Source organism: Pongo pygmaeus, chromosome 17, assembly GCF_028885625.2.
Source record: "Pongo pygmaeus isolate AG05252 chromosome 17, NHGRI_mPonPyg2-v2.0_pri, whole genome shotgun sequence".
Classification (NCBI taxonomy): domain Eukaryota; kingdom Metazoa; phylum Chordata; class Mammalia; order Primates; family Hominidae; genus Pongo; species Pongo pygmaeus.
Window position 1 is genome coordinate 42,382,020 of NC_072390.2, and position 14,764 is coordinate 42,396,783.

The 14,764-nt window shown below is 36.7% G+C and overlaps 1 protein-coding gene across 1 annotated transcript in view; it reads right to left on the bottom strand.

Moving 5' to 3' along the window:
• Positions 1 to 1,842: 1,842 nt before the first annotated feature.
• CDH2 (cadherin 2) overlaps positions 1,843 to 14,764 on the bottom strand; it is a 227,875-nt gene continuing 214,953 nt past the window's right edge. Inside the window, exons 15-16 of the mRNA XM_054460840.2 lie at positions 14,187 to 14,351; positions 1,843 to 3,246 (exon numbers count right to left, since the gene is read on the bottom strand). Coding sequence (XP_054316815.1) covers positions 3,040 to 3,246; positions 14,187 to 14,351 — 372 coding nt within the window. The 3' untranslated portion in view covers positions 1,843 to 3,039. The remainder of the gene's footprint in view (positions 3,247 to 14,186; positions 14,352 to 14,764) is intronic.

The window sequence follows — 14,764 nt, forward strand, 5'->3', positions numbered from 1 at the left end:
CAAAGAAAAAAGAAGGTGGTCCTGGCTAGATTGTCTTACATTTTGTGGTTACTATTTTGAGCTGCATAAAATCCTTTTGCCAGAGAAGGAAGTTGCTGGCTTTTAGAAAGCCTTGTCTTCTTTCAGCTAAAAGGCACTTTTAAGTATGCTAAAACATTTATAATTTCAGCCATATTTAATTCTCTCCACATTCTTTAATCCAGCAATTCCATCTCCAAGCCTCTACTAGTATTAGAGAAATATTCCCATGCAAAGAGACATGCACAAGGATGTTTACTGTGGCATTGTTTTTAATAGCAAAAAAATTGGAAACAACAAATTAATTAGGAAATGGTTCAATAAAACTATTATGTTCATATTATGGAATACTATGTAGCAGTTAAAAAGAAAGAGGTAGGTGTACATATATACTAATATGGAAAAATTACCAAGATACACTCTTAGTGAAAAAAAGGCAACTTACAGAATAATATGTAATGTACAATCTCATTTTCAGAAAAAAGAAAATCATTATGGACATGTGTGTGTAAAAATGCTTTTTGGAAGGACTAGAAACTAGATGAACCGGCTAAACAGAAGTTCCTTCTGTAGCATGGCAGGGGGTTTCCATTTTTTATTAGTTTCTTAGTTTTTTTTTATTTAAAAAGAATGTTTTTACAAAGAAAGTACAGTTGTGTATTATGCCTACAAAAATTAACATTTACATTTATTGATTGTGTATATATAAAACCTTACAAACACTTAAAGTTTATATATATACACACTAGATATGGCCTGTGAATTGTACATCAACCATAAGAAAATCATTTAAACAGTGTTTATCTAAATGGTGTAAACATTAAGTGTTACGATGTATGAATCTGAAAATATAGTTCAGTTTCATTTGGATGTACAACAGCATGGAGGCACAGTCTAAGAATCAATTTTAGAAAAGACTATTCGGATTAGCAAATTTAGTAAGTTTCATTATGGAAATTCCCAGAGGCAAGCTCTGGCATTTAATGGTTAGAAAAGTAACAAGCAAGTATTGCCTACAAAGTGAATCAATAGAAAAGTAAATTTCACTGTCTAATATAAAATAACCTTTATGTTAAGCAAAAAATATAGAGTTAATTAGAGGAGGTATATTATATAAGTGTTTTCAATGTGTACAGTATAAGACTATATGGTGTGATGATTAAGAAACAGATAAATACAAGTGGAGAATTCCTTTGCCTCTTAAAATTCAGAATGAATCATAGTAAGATACATAAACAATTTTACAAAATTTAGCAAGATTGTTTCCTTTTGTTGCCCTCTGCAACCATTACTATATCAAACTGAAGCAAATGATCAAGTCAATGGATAAAGGCCAGTCAAATCCGTGTGCTTCACTAAGTACATAAAACAATGGCTTCAATGAATTGCACAAGAATTCCAGGTGTCCACTGCAGTTTCCAGGTTCAGTCCTATAACCCACTTTACTGAAGTTTCCCTTATGGTGGTGGCTTTAATGGGAAAGGCCTGTCAGTCAACAGAACAATTAGCTTGAGCAGAAACAAATTAAAACATGAGTTATATTAAGAATTAACACTGAAGTTCACTGAAGGTAAAGGATGTGATTTTTCTATCACCACCAGTAGGGTCTATTCCTGAATCACTTGATGTTTTTCTTCTATGATGATGGGAAGGTCCAAAATGATTCTCTCTGCTGCACACCGTACATGGTTGCCATGCTACGCGTTTCAATGGTGAATAGTGCAAGAACAAATACATACTTTTTGTACTGTTGTTCTCCAGTACTTGGGATTTTTGCAACATTCAAAGCAGCTCAAGTAGAAAAGAAAAAGTTCAAACCAGTCACCAGATCCAAAATTAGCATTTTATTCAGAACGCTGGGGTCAGAGGTGTATCATTTATATTCTGGTACACAATACAGAGGCAAAGCTGTTGTCAGAAGTCTCTCCAGTTTAAAAGCTTTTTTTTTTTTCCATTTTTTTTTTTTAAAAACACACACTTAGTAGTGCCACCAGTGTCAGGCCACCCCTTCCTTTTCTTTCTTTCTTTTTTTTTTTTTTTTTGGTACAAATTATGTAAAACATTTGTGCTAAGAACTTTTCTCCCTCCCCAAACCAAAAAGAAAATAAAAAATAAAAAAATTAAAAAAATTAAAAATTGAGTATTCTAACTACAGCTCAACAATTGAATCAAATGTCACTTTGTTTTGTAAATACTTTATCCATAACGAAAGATATAAACATGCAAAAAACCTGAATCCATAGTCCAAATAATACATACACATGTTCTGAAGTTTCTGCACTTCTCCATAGACTATGCCAATAAAACATTATGTACACATACTATTTTTACAGTGAAGTGGAAAAATACAGAAATAAAAAAGTGTACATGGATTAAGACCAAAATGTGTCTAACATTCTAGTTTATGAAAAAATTCAATTTTGCTACAAATTGGTGATATGAAAACTCCCTTTATTTGCAACCAGCTGAGTAAGTTTTAAGATTTTAGTGAAAAAAAAAAACAAAAAACTAAAGTCTAAAACTAGAAGTAATGTACATTTTCCAATCTCATGGTCTCATCCCCCAAGATAATAAAATCGCTCCATGAGTTTTTTTGTTTGTTTAATTTTGTATTTTAATAAAAGCAAATGCAGTGTAACAAAAGCGTGTTGAAGCATATCATGGTTTAACTTACTGCTCCCACCACAAAATATTTTGTCTTTCACTTATCGTTTCAGAAATCAGTACCATTAAAGCCTTAAACAGAAAACTAATTCCAATCTGAAAAAGGTACAAAAAGGCACATAAAATCCCAGTGCTTCTGTACTGTAAAATTCAAGTGTAACTGAGCTCAGTGTTTTTCCAAACAGTATGGATCACTGATATTCCCTCTGAGCCCAAATTGGTTTGCAGCCTATGCCAAAGCCTCCAGCAAGCACTGTGCTAGTAGACTACAAAGTTAAAGCCTAGCTTCTGTATGCTTTTTGGGAATATCAGTTGAAATTGTTTGTACTTGTCCAAAAACCAAGTTCACCCTGAAGTTCAGTCATCACCTCCACCATACATGTCAGCAAGTTTCTTGAACCGTGGCCCCCAGTCGTTCAGGTAATCATAGTCCTGCTCACCACCACTACTTGAGGAATTAAGGGAGCTCAAGGACCCAGCAGTGGAGCCACTGCCTTCATAGTCAAACACTAACAGGGAGTCATATGGTGGAGCTGTGGGGTCATTGTCAGCCGCTTTAAGGCCCTGCAATTTGGAAACACAAAGAATGAAAGCATTAAGAGAGGGTTACAATTTACAAAACCACAAGCAGATCCTAATGAATTCATGGGATCAAACAAACACTTCTTTGTAAATTTCCATTTACAGACCACATTTTCAACACATGGAAAAGGGGGATATAACCATTTGAAAGTTGGACAAAAATTAACTTATATCTTTCCTGTGCAAAGAAACAGCCCTAAGCAGTCAAGCTCAGGGAGGCCAAGACTTATGAAGGGAGGGAGTTAACTGGGTAATAAGTTGGACAGGTGGCAGAAGTGAATGGCCCTGCTTGAGGCAGAGAAGAAAGGATCTTAAATAACAATATATAGAGCAGCATTGCTAGATTAAGTTAAAAAAAGCACCTCACTGAAATACAAGAGACATACAAATGAGTACCACGTGGTCCATGTCCCTCCACAGGCTTACAGTCTAGCATAACAGGTATTACTACTGTGTGAAGCAAATGACAAGTGACAAAACTATGAAGTCAAAGCAAAAGCCATCAGGTTGTGGGGGAAAACAATTCACATCAGCATTAAGAGCTAGGAGTTCAAAGAGAAAGTAGCATTGTATTTGACCTAATTTTGGAAGGACATCAAAGGAAGACTGAAGACAGGTCAGATGTGATTACTACATAAAGGGAGATACTCAGAAAATCATTCATGTGACTAACATAGCATAAAATGTGGAATTAATTGATTAATTGTAAACTGGTATTTTAAAAAATAGGGTAACTTCTAACTTCCAAAAAATCCTAGAAATGTCATAATCCAATATCTGTACATGGTATAAATACTGAAAAGAGGAGGACTCCTGTCAATCTAAAATAACATGCGTATCTGGTTCTTATAAAGAATTTTAAGAAAAAAGAAACAAGGAAATAACTACTATCTATATTTGTAACTTTTGTAAGCAGATGCTTTTTAATATACAATTAGAGTCTCTATGCTCTGCAAAACTTCTAAGGATTTAGTATTAGGTCCTTTGGTATATTTTCTAATTTTTTTCCCAATTCCATTCTAGTACTCCTAGATATACTAACATTACTAACATTAGTCTCCAAACAATTGTTTGCTTTTTCCACACTCTACTTGTCAAATGCTAGTTGGCTTATATGGCCTCACCTATCTAAGACTTGTCACAGACAGTCCTACTTGAGAGATCAAGCCTGCCAATACACATGCATTTTATGAGCGCATACATGGGTTTTTATGAGCAGGTGTTCATCTATCCTTTCAAAGTTACAAAGGAGAAACAGGGAAGAAGAGCAAAAAAATTAAGGTCAGAATCAGTATGGTGTAGTGGTTAAGAGATCAGACTGTGAGATGACACCTTAGCTCTCCCCAGTGCTAGCTGTGGGACCTCCGCATAACCTCATCTACAACTGTAATCATAATAATAAGACTATTATAAAGACCAAATGCAATAAAGGGACCCGAGGGCTCACCACAGTGACTGGCATATGTAGAGCTCAATGAATATTAGTTAGTATTTTTAAAAAATTTAAGCTTTGAGAAAAATGTCCTGCCTTGGGATTTGAAAAAATAAGAAACAGTGAAGATATATTTTAAGAAACAAAATGGCAGCTGTTTGACTCACGTCAAAAATCAGAGAAAAAAGTACACATGACCAGTTTTCTCATCTCCAGGTACCTCTTTACTAACAATCTTAACCATGAAATTTAGCAGTACTTTACTATTTTTCCTCATGTCATTTTATAGTGTTTATACTCCAGAAAAGCCTGTGTAAAATAAAATAAAGCAGGTTTCAGCAAAATACTTTGATATATACAACATAAATAATTTTAGATAGGATTTTATCTTATTTTTAGACTAAGCTACAAGGCAATTCTGCTAAGACTGAGAACCACAACGTACAATTTCTCAAAACTTGTAACTCCCTTCTGTGGTAGATTGTGTTACTGCCCTCAGTGATTCACTGCCCGTTTTCTGAAGGCAGAACACACACCCACACTCCCATAGTGCCTCTCTGGGGTCAAGGTTTACTTTCCCAACTACACTATAAGGCTTGGCTGTCTGACTGGCTTTGGCCAATGCAATGTAAGTAGCTGTGAAAAGTAGCCGCTTCAAGAACTCTATCTAATGTGTTTCCACCCTTCCACTAATCCTCCTTTCCCCCTCTGCCAGGAGAATGGCCTGCTCCAGATGGGAAGTTTATCTGCCTGGATCCTGAAACGAAGAAGACATATGGATCAGGAACTGAGTCACTGACAGACTACAGCTGACTTACACCTTAAGTAAGAAGTAAACCTTCATTATTATAAGCAGCAATATTTTGGAGTGGTCAGTGATTGGTACCTTAGCTAACAAAAGCCAAAGAATGCACCTTCATTCATTTTGTTTCTGTTTATTCATTCGATTCAAGATTTTATTTGTTGATTATCTATTAATATTATTGCAATGTATTCTGCTAACTGGTAGAGACACAGCTACTAATGAGCTAGATCCAATGGCTGCCCTTGTGGAGTTGATATTCACATATTAGCCTACACTCCTCTTCCCTACAAAATCTAGCAACCGCAAATTTAAGCAATAGGGGATTCCCTTAGTTCAGCATTGCCTGACTTGGGGTCATACAAGTAGGCCCAAGAAGGATCTGAAGAAAAAACAAGAAAAATCAGGGAAATTCCTGATAAGGAAAATGGGTCCCTGAAAACAAATATTAAATTTTCATTATGACAACTGCTTTATAATACAGACAACAGAGACAATGGCTAAGATCACTTTGTTCAGGTCATCTGCTTTACCACAATTTAATTATTAAGCGAAAATACACACAGAGCCCTGGCCCAATCCTTATGATGTCAACACCAAACTGGAAATATGCAGAGGTTAAGACTCAAATTAGGGATAGCATTAGGAGAAATACCTAATGTAGATGAGGGGTTGATGGATGCAGCAAAACACCATGGCACGTGTATACCTACGTAATAAACCTGCACATTCTGCACATGTATCTCAGAACTTAAAGTATAATAGTAAAAAAAAAAAATAGAAAAGAGAATGACAAGTTAAAAAAAAAAAAAAAGATTCAAATTAGCCCTAAAGAGTCAATGGCAAGGCCTCAAGTGTGTCTGGATTTGGAGGAGAAAAAAGGGATGGCCTGTGTTTACTACATCCAGGGAATAAACACAAGAAGCGGTCTGGTCTTCCCTGGTGTGTTCACGGACCCCAGGACTCTTCATCAAATGACTAAGCCACCTAATTCAATTCCTTAAAATAAATATAATGCTTGTGATAATCAACTCCCATATCCACTATTGAGAGTCTAAAAAATATTATTTTCTTTCTTTATTTTTTAGCTCCTGCATTGGCTTTCTGATCACCCTGGTAGTTTACAAATCTCTGTTTTCTTTATTTCTGTTTTTTTTTTTTTTTTTTTTAAAGAGGTTAAGGCCATAAAATCCATTAGAGAGAGACCACTGTGCTATGCTAGGGCACGGCACATTGCCTTATGTTTTAATAATTACAAAAGGGCAACATCACTGAACTTTTCAAGAGTTCTTAGGCAAGCCAGCTTTCTATGCAGGTTAAGTACTTTAAATCCCTTCCACTTGGATAGCACTGATTTTTATCTGAGAATAAAATATGACTCTTCTGAACGAGGTATTATATAAACTCTTGGTAATATTTTGGTAATTCTAAAAAGATCGCACTGAAGTCCTAAGAAACTGACAGTAACAGGCACGAAATCTGAGTGAATGTACAGAAGAAATCCAGTGGGCAACAGAACCTTCTGGTTCTCCCTTATGGGATTCCTTTATTCTTGGATGTGAGCATTATTTCACAGGATGTACTGTTACCAAATTTACAAACTAACCGCCTGTGTTTCTCTAGGTTTGACTAAATTTAGCAAAGTATCCTCTTGTTCCACCTTTCCTGGAGAGGTAGATCTTGAATTCTGGATAAAGCTGAACTATTTTCTAAAGACTGAGGCTTCTCTGCAGAGCGAGAGAGCTTGGCTCTGGCTGAATTCTTGCTGAGCTTGTATTTATAGACTTCTGATCCCAGGCTTTATGGGCGGAGACATGCTTTTATGAGGATAAAAACCCACACCATCTAGTGAGAAACACATGAGGGATGTAAAAGAAAAGAGGTCTTACTGTTTCCTTTACATTCTGTCTTCTACAGTCCGAGTGCCACTGCTTTAGTGCAGGTCATCATTATATCCTGCCTGGACAAGAGAAAAAGCCTGCCTAACTGGTCTTCACCTGTCTCCAGCACTATTCCAGCTTCTTTCCTACAAATTATTGGTTTCTCTCTCAAACGTTATTTGATATCACTCCCGCAGGTAAGACCTCTGACTGCTCTCTATGACTCCTTTCAAATGAAAGAGTTCCCCCGGCAATGGGAAAAATGATTACTTGGTGCATGAACACTTTACAACAATTATTTAAGAAAATTAACTTAAAAATTGATAAACAGTTTAAGAAAATAACAGAAGTACACAAAGAGGGAAAAAACTGGAAGGTGTTAACTCAAATGCCTGCTGTTGGGTAACCTACAGCATACAGTAAAACTCTTTAGAAGCATTCAGTGAACCAAGACTGTTTACCCACCTTTTCTGTTTCAGCTATTCTCAGCTCCAGCAACCACAACTGAATTATGCACCCCCAAAGGGAATCCCCCCAAACCCCAAAGCATCATGTTCTTGTGCACTTCTATGTTGTTTATTCATTTTTTTTGGAATTATACTTCTTATATTTTTTATCTGATTAATATCCATCCATCCATCCATCCATCCATCCATCCATCCATCCATCCATCCATCCATCCAAAAGCTCATTAAAAATATCACTTCTACTGCACAGATCTTTTTTCCCCAACCATGACTAGGAGTCATTCCTGTGGTCTCTCTGGTCCCTTCTACTTTTTTATTTTTTATTTTTAGAGACAGGGTCTCACTCTGTACTCCAGACTGTAGTGCAGTGGCACAATCATGGCTCACTGCAGCCTTGACCTTCCTGGGTTCAGGTGATCTTCCCACCTCAGCCTCCTGAGTAGCTAGGACTACAGACGCATGCCACCATGCTCGGCTAATTTTTGTATTTTTTGTAGAGAGGGTTTTTTGTCGGGTTGCCGAAGTGGGTCTCAAACTCCTAGGCTCAAGCGATCTGCCTGCCTCAGCCTCCCAAAGTGCTGGGATTACAGGTGTGAGCTACTGTGCCCGGCCTCATCTACTTTTATCATCTTGTTTGGATGACACTAGATTGCGATATCCCTTTCAACAGAGGCTGTTTTGTATTCACATCTCGCTGTCCAACACACTGCCTGACATTCAACAGGTATTCTATAAGGTAACTATGCATTGTTGTCCTGGGTGTAGTTTTTCCTGGTCATAAATATGAACACACTGCCTGACATTCAACAGGTATTCTATAAGGTAACTATGCATTGTTGTCCTGGGCGTAGTTTTTCCTGGTCATAAATATGAAGCATCTTCTTCATATTTATATCCACTCCTTTCAGAAACTGCTAGAATCTAGATTTAAGACATGTGGATATAAAAGTACACCATGCTTACATTACAGTAGAACTGAACATATCAAGGCCAACATTACTACCCCTCTTTCTGGGAATTTCATTTTACTTAAAGCAATTTTTGATGCAGAAGGAGTGGATTTTAATTGTTTTCTTACAATTAGAGAACAGCAGAAAATCTTTTACTCCTAAAAGGTAACTTACCTGTAATAGTTACTAATATGACACCAATAATAAGAGATTTTTACTATGTGACAAGCACTATATGAAGCACATTACAAAGATAATCTCGTTTAGTTCTCACACAATCTTAAAAGGAGGTTCTATTACTATTCCCATTTTACAAATAAGAAAACTGAAAAGGTTAAAGGCAAGGATCTTGACCTTGTGCAAGGTAACAGAGCTGTTAGGTGGGATGGCTAGATTTGAATTTACACAAATGCCCAACTTCTATAAGACCAGAATGAGATATTTTTAAAAAGAGAAATTAAATTTAATTAATAGGAGAAAAAGACAAGCATTTTAAACTTTAGTAGTTTCAAGCAAGTTGTAAGAAGCTTCCATAAGTTTTAAACAATATTAATGAAAAGGAGGTCTTTTAACAGAATTATTCAGTTGCTTTTTATACTTTTGAGTAGAGAAATATACTTCATATACTATTTAATACATATATACACACATAATAAAAATCTTTTTATATATGTATATATGTGTATATGTGATATATGTGTATATGTGCGTGTGCGCACACACAATGATATGGTTTGACTGTGTCCCCACCCAAATCTCATCTTGAATTGTAGTTCCATAGTTTCCATAATCCCCACATGTGTGAGAGGGACCCGGTGGGAGGTAATTGAATCACGGGGGCGGTTACCCCCATGCTGCCACTCTCATGATAGTGCATTCTCATGAGATCTGATGGTTTTATAAGGGGCTTTTCTCCCTTTGCTCAGTACTTCTCTCTCCTGCTGCCATGTGAAGAAGAATGTGTTTGCCTTCCCTTCTGGCAAGATTGTAAGTTTCCTGAGGCCCTGTGGAAATGTGAGTCGATTAAACCTCTTTCCTTTGTAAATTACTCAGGCTTGGCAGTTTTTCATAGCAGCGTGAAAACAGAAAAATATACATATATATATATAAAGAAGTTTATTTCTTTTTACAAAGAAATATACAGGATTAGTATTAGTAAAATTATTGGAGGTATATTAGTATCTAACTGATGGGCTGAGATTAAATGAATTTGTTTGAACTTTTCACTCTGAAGGTCATGTTTAAAAATTCAAAACAGAATGAAATTCTGCAGTTGAAATTCAAAAACGTGTGACTTATTTTACTCTGCCTACCAGACTGGAAATAAGTTATCATTTTTGAGATTCAAGGCAACATTCATTCCTTATTTAAATAAACAAACTAGAAAATGTTCTCATGAGCTTTCTTATTCCTTACATCTATAAAAGCACTCCAATTATAATCACCACTATATTATTCTTCCTTTGGAACATTTGGTGCTCTGCTAAATCAAATAAGACCTGCAGATAAATAAATTTGTGTGCCTTTTAAATATTTTTATAAAATGTGCTTGAGTTCTTTCTAGGTGCTTTCAACTGTTTTAAAACTCTAAAAGTATTCATTTTTGTCTGTCCAGTAAATGAAGACACTGAACAAGTCTTAACAGTTATCTTGGATGAAAGAGTCTAGATGGTATTTTGGAGAGTTATTACTGGCTTAGGCCTTCTGACTTACATCAGACTTTCATCTCCCTTAAAAGTCCCACAGAACTGACCATCATCTCCTTAAAACTGTTTTGATTGTTTTCTATTATACCTTACCTCCTTAGATTTTCTGTCTCCAACTCTAGGGGCATTTCTAGGTGAATATATTTGGTTCCTCCTCTCCTCCACATTTCTCTATCTTGTAATTATATCTGAATTCATGGATTTAGGCCAGGTGTTGTGGCTCACACCTGTAATCCCAGCGCTTTGGGAGGTTGAGGATGGAGGATGGCTTGACCCCAGGAGGTTGAGGCTGCAGTTTGTTATGATTGTGCCACTGCACTCCAGCCTGGGCAACAGAGAGAGACCCTGTTTCTTAAAACACACACACACACACACACACTCATGGATTTAGTTGCCATTTTTGGAATTATTTCCAAATTGGATCCTTTCATCCATTCACTTGTTCACCAAATCACTGTGCCCAATACTGGCCCCTCCAGGGAGAAGCCTGTCTCCCCTCCCCTGGAACACAGAAGGGATTGCGGGGAGGCAGGATGGAACCATGGGATCTGTGATCTGAGGGAGGTGAGTTCTGGGTACCATGGGATGCCAGTGGATGGTGTCTAACCCATACTCTGTATGCCTGACCCTTCCTGGGTTGGTAAATACTTAATGAAGTTCACCCAATGCTAGAAAAATGGGGAAGGAATTCTAGACAGGAAGAACATCATGTAGATGGGCACCAGCATGAAATTGTAAGCTGAGATTGTAAATGACAAGTGGAGTTCTCTGTAGATAGCCTGCCAGATGCTGGGTGGTGAGGGCCTTGAGATGAAGTTGGAAAGCCAAGTAAGAACCAGACAAAATTGGCCTCCTATGCCTGGCAAATAAGGCTTCGGATACTGGCACATTTGCATTGCACAAATATCGTGCTAGCAACAAAGTACGGTATACACACAAAGAGAATCGATGTCTATGCTTTTGTCTATATATTACTTGCACAGTTATGTTACACACATAGACATTCAATAGTGATTTGCTGAATGGATGATCTTACGTTGAGCTCAAGATAGTTTCACAATGAGACATTTTTCACATATGCAGATAATCTTCAAATTAGGAAGAGATTGTATTCTAGAAGTCAATTTGCAGTCAGTTGTTTGGAACAAAGTTTTTCATATAAGTAATCACACCTGTTTGTTAACGGTCTCCAGCCATAATAAACTGTGTACCTGAGCACTGTTTAGGAGAAAGAAAATTCCAAATGGAAATTCCTACTATAACTCCTCCTACTGTGGCCGAGAAGGGTTGGGTAAGTGAAACTTATTGACTAGATGCTCTTTTCTATCTACTGAAGAGCTAGTCATTGTTAAAAAAAAGAACAACAACAAAAAAATCCATGACCATAGACATACACACACACACACAAACACACACTCAAACATAAACTCAGAATTTGAATGTAATCTGACAAGTAGGATGAAAGGCTCTAGACTCAGTATCCGTTGAATCTCAATCAGATGTGAAGTGGGTGGCGCCCATAGCATCATGCCCTACACATTGGCCAGAGTGCATACTCGAATGGCCTGAAAATGATAAAAATCTAAGAGCTAGGTAACATACTAGATGTTTAAGTTATAAAAACATGAACAAGAAATAGCGCTTGTCCTGGAGAGAACTCACATACTGAGTGGGAGAAAGAAATACTGACAGTTACACCCCAGCTGGTGAGGGCTATGACCCGAGGGGCAGCTTGTTATCCATTCCCACAAGCATCAAGGAAGGCCTCACAGAGAAATGCTTTGGCTGAATCCTGAAGGCGAAGTGGCAGTCCTGCAGATGGACAATTAGGTAAGGGCTTTGCCGAAGTTACAGTATATTCAAAAGTGTGATGCTTTTGAGGAACTGCAAATAGTTCAGTGGGGCTGCAGCACAGAAAGGGAATGTGGGGAGGTGAGGGGTAGAAGAAGGCAGGACTCAGATGAGGAATAGCCTTATAAATAAACCTTACTGTTTGTTTGATCTTTAGCACTGAGAAAAGAAGAGTATCAGGGATGGAATGAAATCCCACAGAACACTGGTACTTCAGGGACAGGCAGAAATATTTAGTAAGGATTTGTTAAATTATACTTAAGCTAGAATTCTGGCTTCAAAAAAGTATGGTTCCAGCTGGGCACAGTGGCTCATGCCTGTAATCCCAGCACATTGGGAGTCTGAGGCAGGAGGATCATTTGAGCCCAAGAGTTCAAGACTAGCCTGGGAAACAGGCTGGTGAGACTCTGTCTCTATAAAAATAAAAATTAAAAAAAAATTTTAAAGTCCAGTTCCTAAACCTACAGTCAAAAGATTCACTATATCTTGAATTGACAACCATCAGAATAACTCAACAATTTCTTATGATGACAAACACAAAATTAGAAATAAAATCATTAAGCACTCTTACATTTTTCTAAAAGATCTAGGCATATATGTATAAATTTCTGCAAATTCTCCTAACTGGATCTATATATAACTAAGAGCTGGCAAAGTCAGGACATATTTCTGTGGATAGAGGGAGTTACTGGCATTCTGTTGTTTCTGCTTTCCATGTGTTTTTAAATCATGTCAACTACAAATTAACCTTATTACCTATTTAGCAGAAATGAATACATATGTTCGGAAGGCAGCATATATTTTAGGAATAAACAGCAATGGATAGTTATAGAGACAGGCAACTATTCTAATTTTGTTTTAAAATTTTTTCTACAAGCAATAAGTATATCTAAAAACCTAATGTAAATTATGTTTAATATTATATGAATTTTGAGGAAGCCCAGGATACAAGAGTCTTATCAGCCTATGACTAAAGGCCATATACAACAGATGCATTCCACTTTGTAATGCACTGAGACCTATTCTGATCTTGGAGACACCAATGATATGACCAGAAAACAGGAGTTCTGCCATATATTCACAATCAACATCAATATGTAGTGTTCTCTTACATTCACAATAAAAATTCAAAAGAATTACAGTAAGACTACAGACATGATCAGAAGCAGCAGCATAAATCATTGAACTTCAAAACTTAAATGTATCAGAACTCTTGGTCAGTAATAAAAGAATGTCATAATAATTTTGACAGTGAAAATCATATCTGTTATATGCAACAGAGAAATAGCTTCCTTTTACAGAAGCTCTTAAAACTCCTCAACTAGACAAGTATTTAAATCACTTATATAATATTTAATTTAGCTCTTCCAACTAATCTCTTTTGATGGAGTTGTTGGGCAGGCACTGAATTCTCACGATTTGTGGGATTCAAAGGGTACAGTGTGAAGAAAATTAAAGTGAACTACTGCTTCATTTATTAATGCTAATAAATGAAATTAGAATGCACTATAATATTGTTAGTCTATTTATTACTTGTAATCTAGAAAAAAAATCCTTCTTGGAGACAGAGTGACTAATTCTGATAATATATGATGTATGTCATTTTACAAATGCAGAATCTTAATTGATAGATCTCTTTTTGGTTGATCAAAGCAATTACATTTGTTCTTTGTTAATGAAGCCACATTTGCTTTCACACAAAGATAAACTTCAGAAACACAAGTATGTTTTAGTGAACTATATAGCTGTATTCCAAGCAATTTGTGGCCTACAGAGATCTAACCATTAGCATGAAATGAAAACTCTTATAGAGAAAACGAGCGTCTCTCTGTACCTCATTAATGAAGTCCCCAATGTCTCCAGGGTGTGGGGCTGCAGATCGGACCGGATACTGGGGCTCGGCGTGGATGGGTCTTTCATCCATTCGTCGGATTCCCACAGGCTTGATGGCATCAGGCTCCACAGTGTCAGGCTGCTGCAGCTGGCTCAAGTCATAGTCCTGCAAAAAGACAAAATCAAAAACCGATGGGAGATGGGCACAAAGATAGAAAATTACAACCTCGCTTTTTAAGCACATACTCAGAACACATAGAAATGAGGAAAATTTAACATAATGGAAAAGTTGCCACTATGAGTTTTTCATGTTATGATTAAATATTTCTTTCACACAGCTCTTTCTTCTGTGCTTTTCATTTCTACAGTCTGTGCTCCATCTGCTTTACAATGTTCCTCATCAGTTTCCAATGAAAAACAGCAGTGTGATGAGGTCTCACTATAAAACAACTAAAAAACCGACTAGACAATATAGTTGTACCATACAAGCAAAGGTGCTAACTTCATGTCTTTAATATTTTTTTTAAAACGAGGGTGGTTATTTTTCCTTTTCCCTAAAAGGAAGGCATTAGTTCATGA